Here is a 24,999-nt window from a genome sequence, read left to right as displayed (position 1 = left end):
ACAATTTAAAAAGCTGATTGTTTATTTTTCTGTCGTTTTAAAAACTGACAATAAGTTTTAAAGAAGTTAAATATGACTTTATTAATTATATATTCTATTTGATCAGGATATTGACGAATAAATATTAACTAAAATCCACTTACTAGTGTTTTTAAAGAGCTTTCAACTATCAGAGAGGTTTCACCATCTCCCCCATATAAAAGATCAAAACTCAAACATACACTTGTAAAAAGCAGTTTCTAATTTTTGATTTCAATACTTTTACTTTTGATTTTATTCTCTTTTGTCTGTTTATTTTTTTATTGATTATTATTGTATTCCCCCGTTACACTTGACGTGCTTATTGATACTTTGCCTTTTCTCTTTGTCTTTTATTGCTTTGTTTTTATGCCTTTACAGCTCTCTGTGACTCTGCTCTGAAAAGTGCTACGTCAATAAAGTTTTATTTTTATTATATTTTTAATGATTATTGTTGTTAATATTGTTATAAATATATAACTTCCTGTTATCATGTGACTCCGGCTGCTGAGGAAGACATGGAGTTAAACGGCCTGTTTCCTTTAATCCTCCCTCTCTTTCTCTTTAGACACACACACACACACACACACACACACACACACACACACACATCTGTTTGGCTGTGATCGTAGCTGGTTGCTGGTTGATTTCCAGGCTCACGGCTGTTATTTCATGGCAACAAGCCGCACCCTGCTGTGACCCTGATCCACTGTATCACACACACACACACACACACACACACACACACACACACACACACACACAGGGATCAGTGGATTGAAAGGCGATATAAACACTCAGAGGTCGTTTCATTTTAAAGAAGCAGAAGAAGGAAATTCATCTGAAGCTTCAACACAAACACAAACAGGAAGCTGGAAAGAATCTCAACAACATTTTACACTGGTGATGTTGTTGCACCAAGGACAGGAAGCAGAAACACCTGTAGAGTATTTAAAAACACTTTCAGACTTTATTAATTAATAATTACTCAATTATTCTTTCCATAAGTTTTTATCTACATACATAATCGTCTAGCTCTTTTCATTTTTATTTAAGACAAGGGTGTAACATCACTGAGGACTTCACTTCCTTCTGAGAGGTCAACATCAGAAATCCAAAGATAAACTTGTTCCTAAATCTCTTCATCTTTTCCGGAGACGTGTCACATCAGAGATAAACATCAGATTTTTTATTTTATTTTGGAAAAAATAATGCAACATAACACCACCTGTTAGTGTTTACTGTTTATTGTTTATTGTGTATTGTTTATTAGGATCCCCGTCAGCTGTCATAGTGCAACAGCTGCTCTACCTGGTCCGTGTTGTGGTGACCCTGACTGGGTTTATATCAACTTAGCAAATAGATCCTCCCATGATAATCATGTAGGCTCACTAAACAATAAGACTTCCTGTAGGAATTTCTGTTTTATTATTATTGGCTGAACCTGAAAATCATATTTACATTCATGGATAAGGAGCTGAAAAAGATAATAATTATAATAATATAGTTGCATCTGTATCAGGTCGAGTTGTTTTTCTCCTTTCAGAGAATATTAAAGTTCCACCTCTAAATTAAAATGCATAATAATAAATATAAATATATAATATAAAAACAAAGTGGTCTACAGTGAGTTTTATCTTTGTGGTGTTTTTCAGGCAAATCTGCTCTTTAATCTTTATGAGCTCAAACTCCTGCAGAGGATATAAGAACATAAGGAGCTGAATTTAAAAACACACACACACACAAAGGGTGTTGTATTCAGTCCCTAGAGAGAGAGTGTGTGTGTGTGTGTGTGTGTGTGTGTGTGTGTGTGTGTGTGTGTGTGTGTGTGTGGTGTGTGCGTGTGCGTGTGCGTGTGTGTGTGTGTGCAGGATTATCCCCCAGGTTACTTGGCAGATTTCTGCTCAGTGTTTTGACAACAACGACTCACAGAGAAAGACGGATCAAATACGCCGAATGGCAAAATAACAAAAACACTCATCCTGTGTGTGTGTGAACATGTTTCTCTGCCTCGTGTTTTCTTCAGGTTACACACTCTCACACGTGGACGTCAGTTTGGACGAGTTAACGTGTCTGAGTCCGTCTGAAGACGCAGGACTGAACCGATGTTTTCACCCGGAGCTCAAACTGTGATTCAGCATCAAACTACAAAACACAGATTTCAGCTGTAGAACATTATTTATCATTTATGATTTATGGCAGTGGTTCACGACCTTTTCCAACTCATGACACACATCTAAATATTATCACCTCATCATCTGTCCCTTAACTCTTCCTGTTGATTGATCCTGTTGTTTGCATGGATGTGATATGTTAGTGCACAATAAGACTGAGATAGAAAACAAGTATACGAACAACATAAAAGTTTCTATCATTGCCTTATCACAGTGACAAGCCTTAATACCAGAAAAAAACACAATGAAAGAAGTTTTTACACAGTTTTAATGTTCATTTTGTTTTTTATTTTTCTCATTTTTCTTCTATAATTTCATCTTTTCACCAAAATTGTTCTGTTTTACAAATTATTCAGTTTATTTATGATTTATTGCATTAAGACATGTCTGAATGGTGTCAAGCTGCATCCTGTTATCGCGATTAATTCAATTATATTTTTCAATTCAACTTTATTTGAACATTGACAAATGAAAACAAACTTTGTCTCAAGGTACTTCACAGTCTGAGTCGAGACCTCACAATAAACAGTTCCCACTTGGCGACAGTGGAGAGGAAAAACCTTTCAACAGGAAGAAACCTCCCTAACAGCAACTAATAATAATAATGTAATATAATAATTAAAAGATAAAGCTGTGAGTCATCAGAATAACAAAATAAGAGATGAACTGTGTCCAAAGAGTGAACAGAGAACATGAGAGGACCGAGGGTCGAGCCCTGAGGAACACCCAACGTGTCACTGCCAGCTGGTCTCATATGGACCAGAGACTGTGGTTCAATCGAGCGCACAGGTCATCTGTGCAGCAGGTTGTTATGACCCATAGTTACGTTTTGTTGCTAGGCAACATTTAGTGGTTGTATTACTAACCCTATTATGACAGGAAGGAAGGGAAAAGTGTTGGTGTTCGATTCCAGTGTGAAACCAGCAGTTTATGTTGTTTCTATCGTCCACGGCGGTTTGACAAAGTTAACCACATTGTTGTTATTGTAGCCATGACAACAAAGATCATCTCAGTTTGAGGAAGTATGTATTTCAACCCAAACCACCATCTTTTCCTCAACCTAACCACCCCATGACTATTATTACAGTAACCATGACGATGAAAGTAGGTACGCTGATCTCAGTAGAGTCTGCATTTTTATTTCAATTTGTTTTCAGGTCGTCCATCTGTCCTGTTCTCGTGGACATGATATCTCAGTAACGCCTTGATGGAACTTCTTCAAATTTGGCACAAACATTCACTTGGACTCAATGATGAACTGATTAGACTTTGGGGGCCAAGGGTCAAAGGTCATGGTGACCTCACAAAATGCTATTTTCGCCTTGTGAACACAATATCTCCGTAACTCCTCAAAGGAATCCCTTCAAACTTGGGACAAACGTCCATTTGGACTCGAGGACGAACTGATTAGATTTTTATGGCTAAAGGTCTAAGGTCAGTGTGACCTCAGAAAACACTTTTTAGCCATTACTAAATACTTCACAGCAATTATGACAAAATTTCAGACAAATGGTTCATATTTTATGACTCTGGATAAACAGGGATGTAACCTGGAACTAGTCTGAGCGGCGGAGGGATAAGACCACGAGGAGGTGATTCTAGTTGAAGCTGATCGGGGTAAATGATCATTTATTTATTGGCGTTTCAGCTTTTCATGACCCTTATCGGTCTCAAATGTTCAGCTTACATAATTTCATCAAACGTGACATCATATACATTTATTATGAGTTTCTTGGTCTGTCTTTCTCAAACTACTGTGGTTTAGTCAGTGTGTGTGTGTGTGTGTGTGTGTGTGTGTGTGTGTGTGTGTGTGTGTGTGTGTGTCTCAGAGGAGCGTTCAAACACAGCCCAACTGTTCAACTGCAGATAACAACAGAAATTGAAAGACAGGACGTTTTACAGCTCAGCAGAACACACTGTACCTGCTCTAATCACTTTACTGCAGTGTGTGTGTGTGTGTGTGTGTGTGTGTGTGTGTGTGTGTGTGTGTGTGTGTGTGTGTGTGTGTATATGTGTGTGTGATCATAATTCTGCTAATTATCATATAACTGCATACACGGTCATAAAATAATGTAATAAAATGTCAGAAAGTAATAAAGCTCCAGTTCTGCTGCAGAGTTTTTGCAGAGTGGCTGCAGCAGAGTGTGTGTCTTCATGTGTGTGTGTGTGTGTGTGTGTGTGTGTGTGTGTCCTGAATGTGCTATATTAAGCCAAACCACACCACGTCTGACCTCAGTGTTTTCAGCGTGCTCAGCTCAGCAGCTGTTTGTTCACTGGAAGACAAACGTGTCCTCCAGTTCATCAAACTGTGTCCATGGACAAGCGACCCGCGGAGCTCAAACATTCATGGGAACGTCAGTGTCCCTCTCTCACCTTAGCCTCATCTCCTCAGTTATTAATGTGCTATTAATGGAAGTCGTATATTCTGATTTAATTTAGTACAGACTGAAAACAACAGCCGCTCTCTCTCCTCGTGCTGCAGCTCATTTACTGATTTGATTCCAAACGATCTTCATAACCTCGACGTGACATTTACCGAAGCTCCAACGGTTCCTCTCACTTTCTGTTTCTCTCACTGAACTCAGACTGAAACTAAACTCATTGAGGTTTTAGCTTCAAAGCTCCCACAGTAAAATATTAACTTCAGTGTTGTAGTTAGTTAACTCACCCTCATAAACATTCAGACCTGGACTCTGAAGTAGTTTTGACATGACACTCAACAAACTTCTTGTTACAAACTTCCCCTGAAAATATTATTTCAGCTTTTCTTAAAAGTGGAAGCTAGATCTGTGTTTCTCAAACTTTCCCAGATGAAGAACTAAAATAAAACTCACAGACGACCTCACTCAATACCAACAGGGCTTCTGCGCTGAAGAATCTGGGGACAGAGGTTTAGGAAGAACAGCACTATCCTGTCAGACTTCATGTTGATAATGACTCTTTCATACACACAGAAATTAGTCATGGAGTTCCAAAAGGTTCTGTGCTCGGACCGATACTTTTCACCCTTTATACCTTGAGATAATGTTCGTTATGATTTAATAAAGTGTCGACTGTGCGTGGACAGTCGTTGAACCGTCGGGCACATTGCTGTAATGACTGAAAAGTAGATGTTAGCGGAGGCCTGACGATTGTCTGGTGCTCTGGAGGTGGAGCAGGTTGTCCACTGATCAGAAGGTCAGTGTTCGATTCCCAGCTCCTCCAGTACGCATGTCGAGGTGTTTTTGGGCAAGATACTGAACCCAAATTGCCCTTGATGTAACACTGGTGGTGTGCAGGAGGTTTGTAGTGTAAAACACTTTGAGTGGTCGATAAGACTAAAGCTCTATATTAGTGCAGATTTATCATTTATCTCTGTCGGTGTGTCCAATAAGCAACTTCATGTTCAGTAATAAAACTTTCCATGTCTGTTCCATGTTGTATTTCAGATGTTTCTGTTTTATTTTGCCCCAAAGAAACAAACCTGTTCTTTAAACCTGTTTTCTGGCTGTCAGTAAAGACACTGGATCCGGTCCAGGACCCGCTGCACCTCGACTCCTCCACAAAGAACCCTCTGATGATTGAGGCGATATCAGGCGTCACGTCCACCTCGAACAAAGACAACACACAGGTGTGACTCACTCGTTACGAACATCCTCCTCAGAGAGAGGGGGGGAGGAGTTCCCCTGTGGCACAACACTCAAACATGTTCCTGGAGGGACGCCAGCGCTAGGAACTAAAGGCTCCGCTGGAGAACAGGCTGACAGGTCTGACAGTGTTGGAGGGAGTCGGTCCTGATAACTGATGAATCAGGTTATGTAAATTTTAATAAAATAATTTAACACTTCATTGAAAAACAAACAGAGGATTCTTCTGAGTTTAATGAAGCGTTCAGGGTTTTTATTGTGAGAAGAATCATTTTAAGATTTGACGATTTGTATCTACAGTTCACAACAGAATATGGAGATCATGTGAAGCTCAATAACAGCAGGTGTCTTTGACTGATATATTTCCTTTCTTGTTTTATTATTATGTAATTTTTTAAGGTGAGAATGTTATCTGAACGTGTAATATTATGAAATGCTATCTGTTTTAACTGCAGCATTTTAATTTTGATGTGGTTTACGTCAAGCTTCTTTTATCTAGTCTATGTGCTATTGTACCACATTTTTAAAACTGTAATTAATTAGCATGACTAGTCACTATAGTAACATTAATGCTGATTACTACGCTGTAAAAAAAATATCGTAAAAAACAGTCAAATGACTGGCAGCAGCGGCTGCCAAAGAAAAAACGTAAAATTAAAGTAAAATATCCTAATTCAAATAGTGTAAAAATTTACGGAAAGTTTCATCAATATTTCTACAGAGAAAAATTATTATTATTTTTTATTATTATTTACGTCTATTGTTATTTTACAGATTTTTCCTTCTTTCTTATGATCAGACACCTTCAGTAAAGTGAATCCACTCAAGTTTAAGATTTTTCCTAAATTTTTATGATCAAACACCATCAACATAGTTTCTGCAGCGGCTCTGCTTGCTGGGTGCAAGGCCACAACTTGGGGCGGGAGCTAGCCGCCAATTTTGTTAGCATTTTTTTTTTTCTTGGTGAAAAAAACATGGACTGAACAGAAGAGGGGATGGGGCTAGCGAGCTAGCATTAGCAGCTAGCATTAGCTTTTTTTCTCCTTTATTGGTAAAAGAAACATGGACAAACAGAACACAGGGGGGTAACTTGATAGCATTAGCATTAGCAGCTACCGATAAATTGCAAATAAAAAACAGTGAGCTAGCTAGCATTTGCATTAGCACTGATGATCAGGATTAGCTTCTTTTCTACAATAATGACATTGATTACAATTATAATGATGATGATGGCATTCCCGTTAGCTTCTTTTTTTTCAATTTCTTTATTGGTGAACAAGGAAAGAAGGTGACACAGGGGGGGATAGCTTGCTAGCATTAGCAGCTAGCTTGCTGGCATTGTTCATTGATGAATGAATTTAAGGATTTCATAAGAATGCAAAATAACAAGTGGGGGGATCGCTAGCATTAGCATTTATTTTATCTTTATTGGTGACAAACAGAAGGTGACACAGAAGACATTTTAACCATGAAGCACGATAGACAAGTGACAAAGTGTATTTAAAGTGACATTTTGTTTGATTGAATATAATAATAATGACAATAATGGTAAAAACAATAATTATAATTGTAAAAAATAATTGATAATGGTTATTGATAAGCAGCTAGCTTGCTAGATTGTTCAAAATAATTCAATGTAAAAAAGTGAGAACTTTCTAAATGCAATGTATGTCTAACTGATTGATCTGTCCAATAGCCATCTCTAGTATTCTTTCCCAACAGGTGCTTCTCACCAGGGAGTTTCTCTAGGATGAGGTGTAATTCAGGTAGAATTTATGTTCTTACAGCAGCTTTCACACCACTGCTGTGTGTGTACTAAATACTCACATGAATATTAACATTAGCATTTGAAACCTTTCTCTGTCTCTCTCTCTCTCCAGGTGACAAAGAAGTTCGCTGGTGCTGCTTCTGTTCTGTTGGTGTGTTGGCTTTCCAGGATGGTGGCCGGATTGATGACGCCGCATCTTCAAGGTGGACCCCCGGAGGTGCCTGCCGTCTCATCGAGGCATAGTGGTCCTAGTTGGAGGGGGAGCGCAGGATGCTCGGCCTGACTGTTGCCAAGGTGATCCTGAGGATCTCCTGGGAGGAGCGGAGGCTCCACTGTTGGTGGAGGACACATGGGGTGGAGGAGACGATCCTCCTCATCCAGGATCTCCACGTCACCCTGGACGTCTCTTTGCTGGATTCTCTCTGCATCCAGGACGTATGGAGACACAGAGGCGCCACCTCAGCTGCATTCAGGACCTAGCAGGTGCAGCTGTACACAGAGACTGGTAGACTGACAAAGGGGCGGGGTCAGCCTTCTGGTTTCCACCTTCACCACTTCATCCCAGGTACATGCGTGTTTCTAATAGCTTGTGATTAAGTATATTGTGTATTATAATTTCATGCAAACATAGAATTCAATTTTGATCCAAAACCTTTTTCCTCAAGCCAGTGCCAAGTACTTCCAAGCTCCTGGCAACACCTGCCAGACAGAGCAGAGAAATGGCGAGTTGTCTTCCCTCCCAGAGACCAGGAGAGGCAGCCCAGGTGACAGTTCAAGGCAGCAACGGGGAAGAACACCTCCTGTCCTGGGAAGGAGAGTCTCCAGAGGTGATTTTCACTTCAAATATCACTGTTTCCTCTAATGAATATCAGATCTATATTAACACACACTGATTATCTTTCAGCTGTCTTCTTGGACTGAACTCGGGCCCTGCAAACTGGGCCAGTGTTAGCCGCCTGGTGGAGGCCGTTTGCAACCAGCTCTGCCGTCTTCATCCGGTGGCCACGTGGTCCAGAGCGACCCTGAGGACTCGCTGGTCATTCATTCTCAAGGATTATGTGGCCATCAGAGAGGCAGTGCTGGCCGGCCCCAGGTTGATGGCTCAGACCAACATCCAGCTCTTTGAATTGAATTGAGGACTCAGTGGTAAGAGTTTGTCATAAAGCTGTTGGTGTGTTGTAATCTGTTCTGTGACTCACCTTTAACAGTCTGTGTTTCTGTGTCCAGGTGCTGGCCAGACAAAGGGTCTATAATTGGTACAGGTGGGACAAGGACAGCCCTTTAACTTCAATGTCCCGGAGGAGCAGCCTGGGCCCTCCAGCAGGAGTCTGCTTCCTCCTCCTCCTCCTCTTCCTCTTCCTCCAGACGATGAACAGCATGGCCCCTCATCCAGTGCTGTTGGTCCTCCCCTCGCTCGAGTGCCACTCCCCTCTTCTGTTCCTCCACCTCCTCTGCCTGGACTACCTGTACCCAGCACCAGAGCCTACAGGAAGAGGAAGGCGGCCCGAAGCTGCTGTGGCAGAGCGGGGGGCGCTGCCTGGAGGAAAAACCCACCGGCACCCAACGTCATACATCTGCAGCAAGTGTGGCCAACCCAGAAGGATTGGTACTGACCTCACTCACATTGCAGGTGTGTCACACTGTGACTGTTGGTGGAAATACTGGAGGATAACTTTTTCTATCTCCATTTATAACTTTTAATTGACGTTATTTATAATTATTATATTTGATTTGTTGCATTTGGAGTGGTGTTGGTGTCACCTGATGTCTCATGATGATGTCAGTCCAGTGTTCCCTCTCTTTTAGCTCTGTGTTTGGTCTCCACCAGCTCCTGAGGGAAATCTGTCTCTTTAGCTTCTTATTGCTCCATATGTTCAGCAGCTGCTCTCGGACCGTGTCTGTCTGCTGTTTGCTGCTGAGGAGGTCGTGGACAGTGGCTACGGCCCAATAAGTTTATATATTCAAAGATGACAAAGACAGTACCTGAATCATTATTTTACTGCACAGTTACATTGCATTCACCATGGCTTTAGAAGGGTCTTAAAAACTCTAGTGACAGCTTCAAAAGGCTTTCTGAGGGACACCTGCAGTGGCTGAGGTCAGTGTCAGGATGAGTCTCTACGACATGAATAAAACTGAAAGTAACGTCCTTTGTGCAGATTGAAACGATAGGGGGGGGGAAGTTCACGCACCAAGCAGCAGAAACGTTAAAAAGTTCTTCAGGAGTTTTTTAGTTGAGTTTATTATTCTCTGTCCTCAGTGTTCACAGATTCAGTTTCTTGCCTTTTACTTCATTTCTACTGTTGTTGATAGATGATAGTAACAACATTAGAAGAGCAGAATGTGTTCAGCTCTAGCACAGTCACCACCTTCACAGGTGAAAGTATTGACCAGTTTAACATGAAAACGGTGTTCAGTAGGAAACTGATGGAACTGACCCACCAGAACTGCAACCAGCAAAACCAGACTCTTCATAGATGTGTTTGTAATTCAAGAAAGGAGAAAAAATACTTTAGAAATAATACAGTAATTTGTCTTTATACAAATGGGAAATAAATGTGATTAATTATTATTGGCATAATGCTTAAAATAGAAGTTGTTGTTAATTCACAGATAATTTCTGTCATTTTACAGACTTTTGTTCACACACATCCTAAACACACTGCAGATACTGCAGCTGTGTCCCGATTCAGGGGCCACGTGGCCTCTAAATTGGGACACAGGTCATATATGTAAAAGGATAAAGGAGTGTCAGTGTTTCAGGAACGTAAGGACCATGTTGGATCGTTAACAACCGAGTTGCCAGGGTGAAAAATGCTCCACACAGAAACTCTGAGAAGCAGCCACTTGATAGATTATGAAGATTAAGAAAACTGGTCAGTGTGTTCAGGGTGGGAGCGGCTGTGAACAAAAACAACCAGTCAGCACAAGTTTAAACACACACACACACACACACACACACACACACACACACACACACATGCATACATACCTAAAACAGTGTTATGTAACTGCAGCCGGTCTCCTGGCTTCTCTGTGCATTCACACATCAGTATCATGAGGTGATCGGGTTTCTGTGCCCTAGTAGGACTTTTACAAGCTGCCATCATATAATCTCTGTTTATCAATCCCACAATGCAACAGGGGCGGAGAGAGGAGTGATGCAGAGGGCTCTGCACCTCAGTCCTGCTCGTGTTCACACACACACACACACACACACACACACAGCACATGGTGTCCGTTTCTGTTTCTATGACTTCAGGACACGTTCGGTTATGTAATGTTGAAAATGTAAACTGGTGATGAAGCAGTTCACATGTTTGATGTTTTGTTTGACATATTTTTATATATTTGACTCAGTGGACTCACAACTCATCCACAAGGAAAAGAAACAAGAAGAAAGAAGAATCTTCATATTTAAATATTAATTTAAAAAAAGCATATTTTAGTCGGACTTGGAGATTGGAGATTGATGCTGTTGTAGTGTCTCCTTTAAATGCATACGTCAAATCATAAAAAGAAAACAGTGAAAGAACAGAATCTTTCAGTTGTACAACTTGTTTTTGGAGTGCATGTAATAAGTGACTTTACAGTATAGAACAGTTGAATCTGATCCTCAGTGAGTTTACTCTGTTATTAATGATTAAACTGTTTCACCTCCAGGTGAACTTCAGGGTTTTGATTCATGGGGGTATTCAGGGGGGTTTTTTGTACCTGGGTTTTGTTTGCATGTTGTTCCACATCACTCCCATTAGTCAGGTGGAGAAAATGAAAATGAACATATCTGACATGTTGGAGATAATGTGCCCACAAAACCTACAGCAGGTCAGAGGTGAAGCAGGAGTTTTACTTCCTGAACCTGTCTGATGCGACTGCTCACCTCAGATCTCAGAAGGTCAGACCCAATGAAAATGATATACAACACTACAAAAATAAGTTTCTTTTTCAGTGTAACTTTCACTGTGAGGCCACACGTGTTAATTACAGGATCATTTTCCAGCATTTCCCATTAGGAAAATTGAGAGCAGGTTGAACAGTGAGACGGATCCAGCTGCAAACCTCACATCTGGAAACCTTTTTATCTGGGGTCTGTGGTTGTGACATTATGGAACAAGAAGTAAAACCAATTATCTCGTCTATTAAAGTACGTTAGACGTGTGTAAACTTATTGTTTTTGTGTTGTATCAAACAACTGAAATGTGACATGACAAATCTGTTTCACATGTTCATAAATTCAGAATGAAAAATTCAGCCAGTCACATGACCAATGCAGCGTAACTTGACTGGTTGAATGTTGGTTTGATTGTTTATCCTCGGTGTTCCGGTTGTTGAATCTGACTTTTGTCAAATTTGAGCAGCCTCAATATGTAGGATTCAAATTTTTTAAAGCTTGAATTTTTCATTGTCAATTTGTGAACGTTGAAAAATAATAAGTGAAATGAGTTAGTGAAAATTTCAAGAGATGAATTCAGGTTGAAAATTCAGTTACATATTTTAAATGCAAAAAAAAAAAGTGCTAGAAATTAAAGTATAAAGCAAAGAACAATATAAACACAGTGTAAAGTGACTCATAATGTGAACTACACAACAATACAGCTTCTAGCTGAAGTTCATCGCTAGCTTGATTACATCCAGTGTGTTTTACTTCCTGGCTGAACTAAACGTGTCTGAGATCTGTGTTGATATTTAAGAATTAATATCTTTCTTTCCTATTGTATCATGTAGCACTAGCCAACAGTAATGTTAGCTAATAAGTGGTTGAATGCTAACGTTATGTTGTCTAACAGTAGCTAGTGGGTTATTAAATATTGAAATGTGGGTCGAATTCCCTTCGGATTTTCATCATCTGTTGTGTTTCCTGTTGTTCATCGATCGGGAAGCATCGAATATAAACAATGTGTCAGAATCTCTATGTTTACATGTTTCACTGTTGCCAGTAGGTCAGGGTAGTTAGCATGAAGCATGTAGCACATGACAGAGTCGCTGCCATCGTATAAATGGGACATTCAGTGCTGTGTGGGAACTCTCCATGTCAGCTGAGTGACCCTCAGGGACGTGGTCCAACGGCACATTCAATAACTCTTCTATTCAATTTGCTACTTGTAATTGAGGCTGTGATAATGTTTCTGTGCATGTTTACAACACGGCCCCCACAGGCCTGCAGGTTCAGCAACAAATAAATCCTTTGATATTACTTCCTGCCATGTGCAACCCCCTCACATTCCTATTACAGAGAGAGAGAGAGAGAGAGGTGTGTCTAAGAGAGAGTGAGGGGGGGAGGCGGTGTAAAAATGGCGTCTCTCTCTCTCTTTGAATGGGGGAAACAAACTCGGTGAACCCGAGCTGCTGGCGTCGCTCCAACTGCTATCAAAGTTGATCCTCTGGCTGAAAGGCCTGTTTTCTTTTCTGCTCGCTCTCCATTCAGCTCGGCCAGCTCCAGTGGCACCGCGGCCCGCTGTAAAGTACAGCGTGGACAGTCAAAATAATCATCACAGGACGGAGCGTTTAAAGGATTTACAGCAGCTGACGTGGATCAGAATTTAAAGACACATTCCCAAAATTAGTCACAGCGCCCGGCAGCTTCACAAACCTCCAGGAATAAACTTTAGGAACTGTTGTGGTTCCCCCTGGTTAAAGGACAGTTTCTTCCTGTCAACAATCCCATGAAAAGACCCAACTTTCTGGTCACTGTAGTTTTTATGAAGCTTTGCTCAAAACAGGAGGAAATAGGGCATTTTTAGGGACTATTTTCAGCAGCGGATTAATCCACATTTGGTGCTCTCCTGAGTACTTGTGGCAGCAGGACGGTGTGTGTGGGACTGAGGCTAAATAAACTACAGTGTGTGTGTTCATGGTGATGAAGGAACATGTCACCCAGAGCAACAATGATGTGTTTTAATAGTTGTTGGAAACAATGGGGCTCTATGACTCAGAGGAATAATTTGTTCTTGTCAGTAGGAGACATTCAGTGTTTAGTCTTTTTATGGGATTTGCTGACAATAACAAAAGTACAGAATATCTGCGGACTAATCCTTTATGCTAATTGTCCAAATGTTGTCAAAAACCTGTATAAAATAAGGAAAATATGCTATTTTGTAAAATAATATATCAAAATCATGTTATTTAGCGTTTAGCTCGAAAGCATCATTGTGCCTCAGTGCAGCCTCACAGAGCCGCTAGCGTGTCTGTAGACTCTTACACCAGGAACACACTGTCTGCGTAGCGTGTGCGTCATGGCTTTCGAACGTCTCAGTTCGCATTTCGGTGCATGTTAACAGGTCAGGGCGGGCAAAATGTCTGAGTGACATGCGCGTCTCACGCCCTGTTGCTGCATCACATGATCTAGAGATTCGGCCTCTCGCCTGTTTTTCACGTGTGACGCGTCTCTCAGCAAAAATAGACAGAGAAAACACCTGTTGATGTCATAGTGACATCATACCAGCAACATGACATAAAACTGACTCCTTCCATTATAGTTGCAATGTCTAGTCTGAATCTGAAAATGACGTGAAAAAATACACTGGGCACCGGTGTAAACAGGAAGCAGATAGTCTTCTCTGCGCTTGATTAGTTGTGGAGGAACAGCAAAGACAGTTGTAGAGTTAAAATGCTGAATTTACCTGAACAACAGCTGCTAGCAAAGACAACAAGGTCAGTAACACTGACACATTATCATGTTGTATTCACCACTGGTAGTCCAGTAGTAGTCTCTGTTTTAGTTGTTCAAACACTCTGGCATCATGTGGATGGCAGGTGTAAACATAGCAAAAGAGATGTATTTTAAAACTAGTACGCATCCATGTGGACGTAGCCTGAGTCCTGTTTAAACATTAGCATCAGACTCAGGAGATAAGCCTTATAAGCCTCCAAACTGGACTCTGCGGTCTGTGTGTCACCACCAGCTGGAGGGCTATTGTTGGTCTGAAGGTGCCATGAATGTGAGTTCCACCGTCTACTTCTTTATTTAAACCCCTACCTCTAAATACAGAGCAACCTCCACAGCTGTGAATGTGACTTCATACTGAGTGACAGTCTGAGGAGGGGCCGCTTTGGGCCTCGAGTCCTCCAGGACTCCCCTACATGGACCAAGAGACCAGCTCAGTGTTTTCTACTGAGTGTTGTTGTTTCTGAGGTTTAACGATCTCCTCTTCGGTTCCCTTGTTTGTCTCTCACACTGCCGGATTACAGACGGTCTCACACATGCTCAAACAAAGACGGATGATGAGGTCACACGGCCGTCGGTTCAGGGAATGTGTGAGAGAGCGGCAGCTGCTGCGACAGGCAAACAGGAATTGTATTTGCAGGGCGGCAGGGCTGTTTACACCGCCGCTGACTCACGTACAGGAAGACATGAAAGACTGAGGAAATGTGTGACCCAGTTTTCTGCCAGCTCACTTCCTCCTGTTTTGCAGCGACTTCTCAGCGTAAAGACAAAGAATCTGGGGAGGGTTTAAAACATGACTCAACTGACTCATTACTTTTCTCGATTGTCTTGTTTACGTGGACGGTGTGGAGTTGTTTTTGCAGTGTTCTGAATGTGTTTTTGTATTATGATTCATTATTACTGGATCAAGGGTTAAAAATCAACAACACACACACACACACACACAGACACACACACACACACACACACACACACACACACACACACAGGAACACCATCCACTTCTGTCCAGGGCCGCAGCTTAAAGCTCGTGTTTGTGAGTTTGTGTTAAAGACGTTGTGGTTTCTCATGTTACAACAATTACTCAGTTAATCAATTAGTCAATCAACAGAAAATTAATTTGCAACTATTTTGTCAACTGATTGATCATTTCAGTCATTTGTTGATGAGGACATCAAACATTTGCTCATTCCAGATGTAATGATTTCATGTTTTTCTTCATCGTTCATGATCATAACCTTTAGATTTTGGACAGTTGGACGGACAACACAAAACATCTGAAGAGACATCTTGGTCTTCACTATTTTCTGACATTTTATTGACAAAACGAATAATTAATTACTCAAGAAGATAGTCAGCAAATGAATCAATGATGAAAATAATTGTTACTTGCGTCCCTCGTCCATCCGCTGTGGTAAGAGAAGTGTCTCAGGGTCTCTAACATTTACTTAAAGACCCTAAAGCAACGTCCACATGACTACGATACTATCACACACATACATGACCATCACCTACACTGAGCATGTGCGAGGTGTAAACAGGAAGTAGATTGTCTCCTCTGAAGGAGGAGCAGCAAAGACAGTTGTAGCATTAAAACAGAGAATGTAAGTGAACAACAGCTGCTAGCAAAGACAACAAGGTCAGTAACAGTGTCATTCATTATCATGTTGTATTCACCACTGGTAGTCCAGGCTGAGGAGAGCCAATCAGGAGAGACCATGGGTGTGACCTCATCGTTTACAAAGGTCTCAGTTTCTGCCCGTCCACAGACAAAACAACCCCAGAGTTTTCAAAATAAAACACAACCTCAGAGTTTTTTTTTTTTGGAACTGAAAAAGTCTGGAGTCGTGTGGATGGGACGAGGAAACGTAGGAAAAGAGATGAGTTTTAAAATTAAAACGTAGTAGTGTGGTTGTAGCCCAACACTGGGCTAACAAATTAGCTTAAAAAGCATTAAAATGCCTTAATGAGCTCAACTCAACTCATCCAAAACGAAGGCACAAATCATGTTGTTTGTTGGCACATGACCTGACTGCACCAGTCGTTTGTCCAACAGCTTCCTCCCGCTCTGGTTAGTCAGAGCTGCTCGGTTAAGACCGAGAACTGATCATGGTCGCCGTCAGACGAAAACACTGACAGTTGGTGGGAGAGGAGGAACAAACAAACAAGTTTCTGTGGTGTGGATGTGGAACAGAAGTTGTTCAATGAATCAGAGCAAACAGCAAATACTGAATACTGTGTATTCCAACCTTCAGACCAAACCCCTGAATGCAACCTGTGGCTCCTTTAACTCAACTCCTTTGATTTTTATTAACAGGTGAATCTTATTTTTGGTGTCCATTAGTCTCCTGTTGTCTTTCTTTGCTGCTCCTCTACCAGAAACATTTACACTTATTATATTCTTTTGTCATTTTATACTTATTTATTTTCATATCTATCTGAGGGATTTGTTTTCATCTGTTTCCTGTTATATATATTTTTTTATGTTCGACAGTCAGAGGGGACAGCGAGCTAAGAATTTCAATGTGCAGTAATCTTTGAATATTTTACTGTATTATTAGTCTTCCCTTCACTTAAAACTGCACTCACCTAAAGTGACTTAAGTAACTTATTTATTTCATTTTTCTTTTGCACTTATGCAACCAGCATAAAGGGAAGATAAACACAGATAACAGAAGTGAAATGTCGTATATCTCAGATGCACTGCAGATGAACCTCATACAGGACTGTGCAAAGGTTTTAGATTCTTTAGATGTTTAGATAATTATCCAGCATTTAATCTGTCCCACATTTACCCTGCAGCAGAACAATGAGTCCAAGCACACAGCCGGAGTCATAAAGAACAAGACGGTCAAGGAGTCCTGCAACAGGTAGTCTGGACCCCACAGAGTCCTGATCTCAGAAGACACTGAGACTGTCTGAATCCACACAGGAACTGAGGCAGGTTCTCCAGGATGCTAGAACAATCAACCTGAAGAACCTGAAGAACTGTGAGGAGAACTGGAGGGGTCACAGCAAACACTGACCTGACTTAGGTTTTTCTCTTTACTGCACTTTGTATGAAGGCTTTACTTTTTTTTAATGTACATACATAGCACAGTGTATGCAAATAAATAAAATCATTTAAACATGTCTTTTTATTTGTATGTTATGATCTGCTTCCTGTATTTTGACCTGGAGTGGGTTATTAAGTAAGTGTTACTGTTTAATGTTTCAGGAAGTGTTGACAGTTTATCTCGGTTTCACTCTTTGCTGTCACACCTAACTGTTACAACCTCACTGGATTCCAGTATGACTGGACTCCTGCTGCCTCTGCCATTGAGACACACAGGAAGCCTGAGCCGGCCTCCTCTGATTGGCTCACATACCACGTGGTGAGAGTGATAGTAGCTCCTTTTATGGTCATGAGGGCTCTCTCTTTGACTGGAGCATCAGGTTTAGCCCGGCTGCTGTTTCTCAGAAACAGAAATGTACACCGTGTTCTCCCACAGACACACACACCCTCCCTGCTCTGCTATTGTCACTGTATACGGGCTGGATGCCAGCGGCTGCTCCACACATTCACTCATCAAATTCACAGCCAACTGTTTCAACTTAATGTATTTAGATATAGTTTATGGTCGTCTAATTTTTTTTACTTTTTTACTTTTGGTTTTCCAGTGCAAAGATGGAGGGTTTTATTACATCATACAGTATACGCTCAGTGTGCAGAAAATTTGAATGAAGATTAAAACTGTTTATTAAAACAAAAAAAGAGGCATTATTACTATAATACAGATTTTACACAATATTTTGTGACCTATTTATTTATTTGATCATTTCCTTTTATCAAAATTAACCAAACAGTATAGTATAGTATTATTTTCTTTATAGCTATCAAAATGTGCGATTCTATCCATGAGAAACTATTTTTATCAGCAGCTATCAAAATAAAGCATGTAATAGGTGTATATGAACTAACAACATGGCTGCAAATGCTATTGGGTCAATTTATCTAATGGGTCACAGATTTTGGTGCAACAGTGAACTGTGGTTACACAACGTGTTCTGATTATTTTAAACATAATATTCTGGTTTGTTCACAAATACGTTCGTTTGTTCAGGCTTGGACTGTACGATAAATGCGAGAGGCCATTTTGTGGTTAGGTTCAACGTGGTTTCATCATTTTGTTTCATTAAAAAAAATGTGCTTTGTTTGTTTTGTGTGGACAGACAGCAGCAGACAGTTAGGAGTTATGTAATGTCCATTTGGAGGGAGCAGTCCAAAGCCGGAGCGTGGTTAGGTTGAGGCGGGAAATCGGAGCACCTGTAAAACCCCGCGCACAAGTGATACAGTTTAGTTATTGTGTCGTAAATAATTTTGTAGCTTTATTTAATGTTAGCTTGATGTTTTATTGTGTAAGTCACGTACATATGTATCCCAACGTCATTTATTTTGGTTTACAAACCACCCCCCCTGTTGCAAGGAATATGGTACGGTCCACAACGCGTCACCCATTGTTTACAAATCAACTCGGGTTGTTGGTTAGTGCCAAGCGGCGTGTTGAGAGTGAGGAGCGGCCCCGGGGCTCTCATTCATACCAATAACAAAACACAGAAACGTCCACCCAGAGAGCAACGAGTATCCGCCACCATGCCCTGTCGGAAGGAGAACTACATCTTTCTGGAGCAGTCCGTCACCGTCGACTCCAAAGAAGTGGACGCGCTGGTGACGAAGATCGGCGAAGCGCTGCAGCTCCACAACAATAGCGGCGGCCACCAGAAGACGGTGTCCGTGTCCATGTCCTGCCTGCACGGGCTCACCGGCAGCAGCGCCGGTGGGGTGAAGCCGGCGACTGTCATCAACGGCAGCACGGGTGCTCCGGCGCAGAAACGCAACGGCTGCTGTATGAGGCTCCGGAACCGGGGACACCGGGGGAGCAGCAGGGCAAGCCCGTATAACATCCCTGGATCTAACGGCGACCAGGACTGGGACCAAATTAAACCGTGGAACAAAAAGAGGATCGGCGTGGAGGAGGACGATCCTCACCGGCTGCTCCAGGAGTTAATTTTATCGGGGAACCTGATTAAAGAGGCCGTGAGGAGGCTGCAGTTCTCCGCCGCAGACTGTGGAGATTTCCCCAAGGCGGCGGACAACGTGCCGTGCTGATAACGTAACGGACGAACCGTGGACGGGGTTTCCGCCGCAGCGGTGAACACCGACACTGAGACTGTTCACACGGACTGTTTCAAATTAAAATTCACAGGACTGGTAGCTATGTTTTCTAATTTCATCATTTTTTTCATCGATATGTCTGTAACGTTTGTTACGCTACGTTGGCTAGCAGTCAGCCTAGCTGACTCGCTAGCCACCCGGCTAATGAGCCGTGTTGTTTATGTTTGAATGTCTCCTTGTGGGTCAGACTTTCGGGGTAGGGAGGGGGGGTAGGGATGCAGTGGAGGTTAAAACCACCAAAAATAATCCACCTTGTCGACATTTTATTTGGCGGGAAATGATGTTTTTCCACCTTTAAGAGGCTAATGTTGATGTATAATGAAGACACGCATCACATGGAGTGTGTTTGTGTGTGAAGATGGAGTCGAGTGATTCGTGAACAATGGCTTTTCTTTTCTAGTTGACGGATGATGGAGTCACAGTGACAGGAAGTCCTGGCTCATTCATTTTATTTTTTTTATTTACCACTGCATCCCGGGGTTTGTTCATTTCTTTGAGGGGGGAGGGGAGGGCTCCTCATGGCTGAAGTGTAAACTAGCCATTCCCTGCTCTGGCAGACCATTATAATGGGGGGGTTGGGAGGTTTAGTAGTCCATTTTGTTTACAATCTAATGCTGGGCGGTAAGAGCCGCTGCACAGAGAAGAGAAAGGAAGCCACCACCGTCTTTTTTTCCTCTATTATTATTGTTATGTTGTTCAGTGGGTTGTCCTTTTAACTGCCCTCGGTTTCCTCAACCTCAACCAGACACATCAGTGAAATGAGCTCCAGAGATGCTGGTTTGTTCTCGACACTTTGACTTTAAATGCCACATGGTGTGTTCGGGGTCCCACTGACAACACTGTACCTCTGTCACCGGCAGCTCCGCATTTCTCCTCTAGACATCTTTTCAAAGGGGGAACATGGACATCAAACATGTGGAGGAGAAGCGGGTGGGGGGGCATGGGAAAGAAGAGAAAACACGCCCTTTTCCCACAGGGCTTTGGGTGATGTGTAACTGTATGTTTGTAATGCTTGGGGGGGGGGGGGTCTGCCATCACATGACAACACTTCTGTGGTGCTTTCACCTTGTTGGAATTCCTGCAAGGAGTTCTGTCTGTTTTTTATTTGTTTCTTCTCTGTGTAAAGAAAAATCGCCATGACTGCTTCGTAACGAAGTATCTGATAATGTTCCTGAGTTTTCAGGGCCTTTTTTTGTTGTCTTAATAAACAGTTTGTTTTTCCAAACCTCTGTAGAGTTTTATTGGTGACTCAAGGAGGAACTGCAGCCTTTCCAGAAACTTCCCTCACTTGTTTTGTCAGTAGTTTGACTTGTCCTACATGTGAAAGTGTGTGTCCCTGCTCTGCTTCCTGTGGGCCTGTGAGTGCGGACAACGTGGTCTTGAAGGACACATGCTCATTATCGGCCTATAAATACCCCCCTCCCCCTCAGTGGATCACAGCAGGCGGGCATGACACCAGCGCTGAAAAACATGTTTTGCTCTGGTGGCTTCGCCGCTGAGCTCTGAGCCAGTCAAGGTCCTACACATTGTTTATGGCGGCTCCCTCTGCTGTCGCTGCTCGGTTACTGAGGGTGTGTGTGTGTGTGTGTGTGTGTGTGTGTGTGTGTGTGTGTGTGTGTGTGTGTGTGTGTCGTCATCCGTCGCAGCAGCAGCAGCAGACGGAGCTGACGGGGGCAGCTGACAACATGTTGTGGGTCTGTGGGTGGATGTTTGGCCTCCAGGTGATCTCGAAGGTTACACACATCCTTGTTCAGCCTCGGATCACAGGTTAAGACAGGACACACTCACGCTTTGCAAACACACATGCACACATAAGCACACCCACACACACACACACATACACACAGACTGCTGCTGTCTTTCAGGTCTTCTCTCAACTGAATAAATTCTTATGCCAGCAAAAATCTGCATTTCCTCCAATAATTAGTCAATTAAATGAAAAATGTATTGAGTATTTAGCAGCTAACTCTTATCATTAGTTAAGCTAAGCTTCAATCAAAACACACTTTGCATGCACAGCTGAGCACATTTTTTGCTTTACACAAGGAAAGAAAGAAAGAAGAACATTAAGCTGAAGCTCCAGAGCTGAAGGTGAAGTCCAAAAACATTAATATAATAATGTTTATTAATGATATAAAACAGAAAAACAGCAAATGGTCACTTTACAGAAGCTGGAACAAGAACGATTTCAACTTTTTCTTTTTGATAACTGATTCGTCTTTTACATCATTTATCAAAATAGTAGATTCATTTTTGTGCAGCTCGACTAATTGTTCCAGCACCAATTAAGTATTCAAATATAAAAAATCATTTTGCAGGAGGATCTCTAATAATCTAATACTTAGGTTTGCAACTAACCCTTATTTTCATTACTGAATAAAGTGGTGGTTATTTTCCAGTCATCTATTAAACATTTAGTCTAAAGAAAAAGTCAGAAATCTGTGGAAAATGCATTTTAAATTCCCTGGATCCCGAACTAATGAAAAAACACAAAACCAAAAAAAATATTATTATTTATTATTTATTTACTATAATAATAATAAGGATATAAAACTAAATACATAGACATTAAATAGAGACTCTCAACTTTTTTTGATAACTGATTCAACTTTTGAGTCATTTATCAACATTAATCACAAAGTGAAATATACAGGTTATTTTCAAGTAATCTGTAGTAGTCAGAAATGAGTGGAAAATGCATTTTAAACTCTCAAACTAATGAAAAAACAAACCAATATATCCAGTTTACAATAATAATAATAATGATCTAAAACAATAGATAGATGTTAGATTGTCACACTGGAGAAACTGGAACCAGAAAAATGACATTTTATCTCGATAAACGATTCAACATTTTCTCTCATTTCACAAAAAAAGACCAGAAACGTGATTTATCAGTCGACCCACTGCGACTCTAACGATCAGCTGATCAGCTTTCCTTTATTTACACTCACTCCTTCATTCCTCTTCCTCCTTCATCAGCTCTTCCTCTCACTCATGAGTAGAAATGATTTTATGTGGAGCTGTAAAACTCGGTCTCGACCCGTTATGTAAAATTCAGTCTTATTCTCTCTGCACTGCCTCCTCCGTCTGCCCCCAGCATGAATGAATCAAGTGTTTGACTGCTGAGGGAATATTTAATCAACCTGCACCAACGGCTGCAAAGTAATGACATCCATCCACTCCATTTTAACACAAGGAGACGATTAAAGCTTCTTCAGCGATACTTGTACAAACATCCAGAATCTGTGTGAAATGAGACAAACTGAGACTCAAAGACTTCCAGTGTGCGCGAGCTGCTGTGTGTGTGTGTGTGTGTGTGTGTGTGTGTGTGGGCGGCAGCTTCATTCTTCAGGTCGGCCTCCCACTCGGCTCCGCTGCATCCCTGACGCAACCGGCGCACAAACCACAAGGTAAAAATAGCAAAGCAGCCACTGTATTTAAAATACAAAGGCGACACCTCCCCTCCTGTATCCGACGTCAGGTTGCATGACATCATCAGGTGAGACAGCTGCAGACGCAGTCCAACTGTTTGTTCTCCTCAGGTTCAAACATTCTTCATTGTTCCACCGTCATATTGATTCATACTGTGTCTCCTTCAGGACGCTTCAACATAGAAACATTCAAACTCTAAAGCGTTCAGCTCAATCAGGACATTATCAGATGGATTCAGTTTTTGGATATATTTCTATATATATCATGTATCACTAGATATATTATTTATATGATATATGTTTTTTATTCCTCCACGCCGGCGACAGTCAGAGCAGCAGCCATATTGTTTTCACGTTGTCCGTCCATCCATCTCATTCTCGTGGATATCTCAGTAACACGTTGAGGCAACTTTGGCACAAACGTTCAATAGGACCCAAGAATGAACTGGTTAGATTTTTGTGGTCAAAGGTCAAAGGTTAAGGTCACAGTGACCTCACAAAATAATGATTTTGGCTTGTGAACGCAATGTCTCCATAACATCTTGAGGGAACTTCTTCAAATTTGCCAAAAAAAATTAACCAGGATTCAAACTGATTAGAATTTGGTGTTTAAAGGTGAAAGGTCAAAGATCAAAGGTTAAGGTCATGGTGACCTCACAAGTCACAGTTTTGACCTTGTGACCATGGTATCTTAGTGACACTGAGAGTTTTTGATTCAAATTGTCTTTTTTAAACAAATACAAATCTCTTCACCACTTTAATAAACTTGAATTTCTCCTGCAGATTTATTTTACATGTTTACAAAAGTTGATTTACAACTACAGATATTGGAATTATGTGTGAACAAACACTTTACAAGCTCTAAATCATTTTGACCCTAATTTGAACCTATAAAGGTTTTCGGGGGAGCATGTTGGCAGCTAGCTTCCTGGCTAGTCAAGCTAACCACCTCCCTAGTAGCAGCTAGCTTGCTATAGTGCTATGCTAGCTATACTATATTTTCAAGGTGAGCTCCTGTATCGTACATGGCTCTAATGGATGAGTGTTGCACATTCAGTTATTGTTTTGCAAGTTTTTGTGACTCCACTCCATCAAACTGTCCAGACACAGACGTAATGACGATGCTGTTATGTCTATTCTTTTCTTCACCTCCCACAGTGCCGTGTTCTTCTGGGATCTTGCAGCTGATTGGTCCACTCAGGGTGTCCACAGGTTGTAGGTGCATCCTTCAGGTGTTGGTGCTCCCTCTCTTGGGTCTGGACACTCATTGGCTGATCATCAGCTCGTGTTGATCCAAATTGAGGATCAACAGGAAAACAGAGACTAGTTATCTGGTTAACTTTGATTAGTAAACCCCTTAAATGTGATCATATGGATAGGAGAACAACTTCCTGTTCCACTAACAGCTCTGTTAATAATATTACTTAAAACTTTTTAACACATCAGAACCTAAAAAACAGAAAATCTAAATCTAAAATGAACTGTAATAAATCTTAAAAACACTGATTAAACCATTATTCATTTATTTGAATGTCGTTCAATTTGCTGTTAAAATGCTACAGATCCAAATGAAGAAATAATGAAACATATTTAAATGGAACTTATTCTCTTTCTCATACTCAGAATAATTTACATGTTTCATATGAAGTAATTATGATTATTTACACTTATTTATTCTCTATGATTGTTTTGAATCTCACTTTAGGTTAGAAAATACTTGCTGTTGCTCAGAGTGTCGTAACAACAAAGGGCAGTTCAGCATCTAGAAGTGGAAACCGGACCAAAGGTTTCCTCTGATGATCTGACGGACATCCTGATCAGACTCTGGTGTAATGACTGTGTGTGTCCTCTAGAGGGCAGCGCTGCACCATCTAGTGTTCACTTTCCCGCTCACGTCAGTCTGTGGTTCTTGAACCTGCAGCTGGAGACCACAGCTCCACTTCCTGTCACCCTCCACCTGGCCTGGGCCTCACAGCTCCTGATTGGCTGATTCAAACTAGTAAAATAGAAATCCTTTAAATCAATCAGTGAAAGTAACACTGATTCTACCGCTCTGTCTGGTTGTGGCAGTCATCATCAAAGATTAAAAAAACTGCAGGC

At 41.3% G+C, this 24,999-nt stretch overlaps 1 protein-coding gene across 1 annotated transcript; it reads left to right on the top strand.

The window, feature by feature from the left end:
* The first annotated feature begins 18,788 nt into the window (after positions 1-18,788).
* On the top strand, positions 18,789-20,690 carry LOC111234107 (GSK-3-binding protein-like). Its single transcript, XM_022762031.1, has one exon. The coding sequence runs from the start codon at positions 18,884-18,886 to the stop codon at positions 19,397-19,399; it is 516 nt and encodes a 171-aa protein (XP_022617752.1). The 5' UTR covers positions 18,789-18,883; the 3' UTR covers positions 19,400-20,690.
* Positions 20,691-24,999: the final 4,309 nt, after the last annotated feature.

Source organism: Seriola dumerili, unplaced genomic scaffold (genome assembly GCF_002260705.1).
Source record: "Seriola dumerili isolate Sdu_G_001 unplaced genomic scaffold, Sdu_1.0 BDQW01000435.1, whole genome shotgun sequence".
Taxonomy (NCBI): domain Eukaryota; kingdom Metazoa; phylum Chordata; class Actinopteri; order Carangiformes; family Carangidae; genus Seriola; species Seriola dumerili.
The sequence above is the reverse complement of the archived record's forward strand: the minus strand, read 5'-3'. Positions and strand labels throughout refer to the sequence as shown.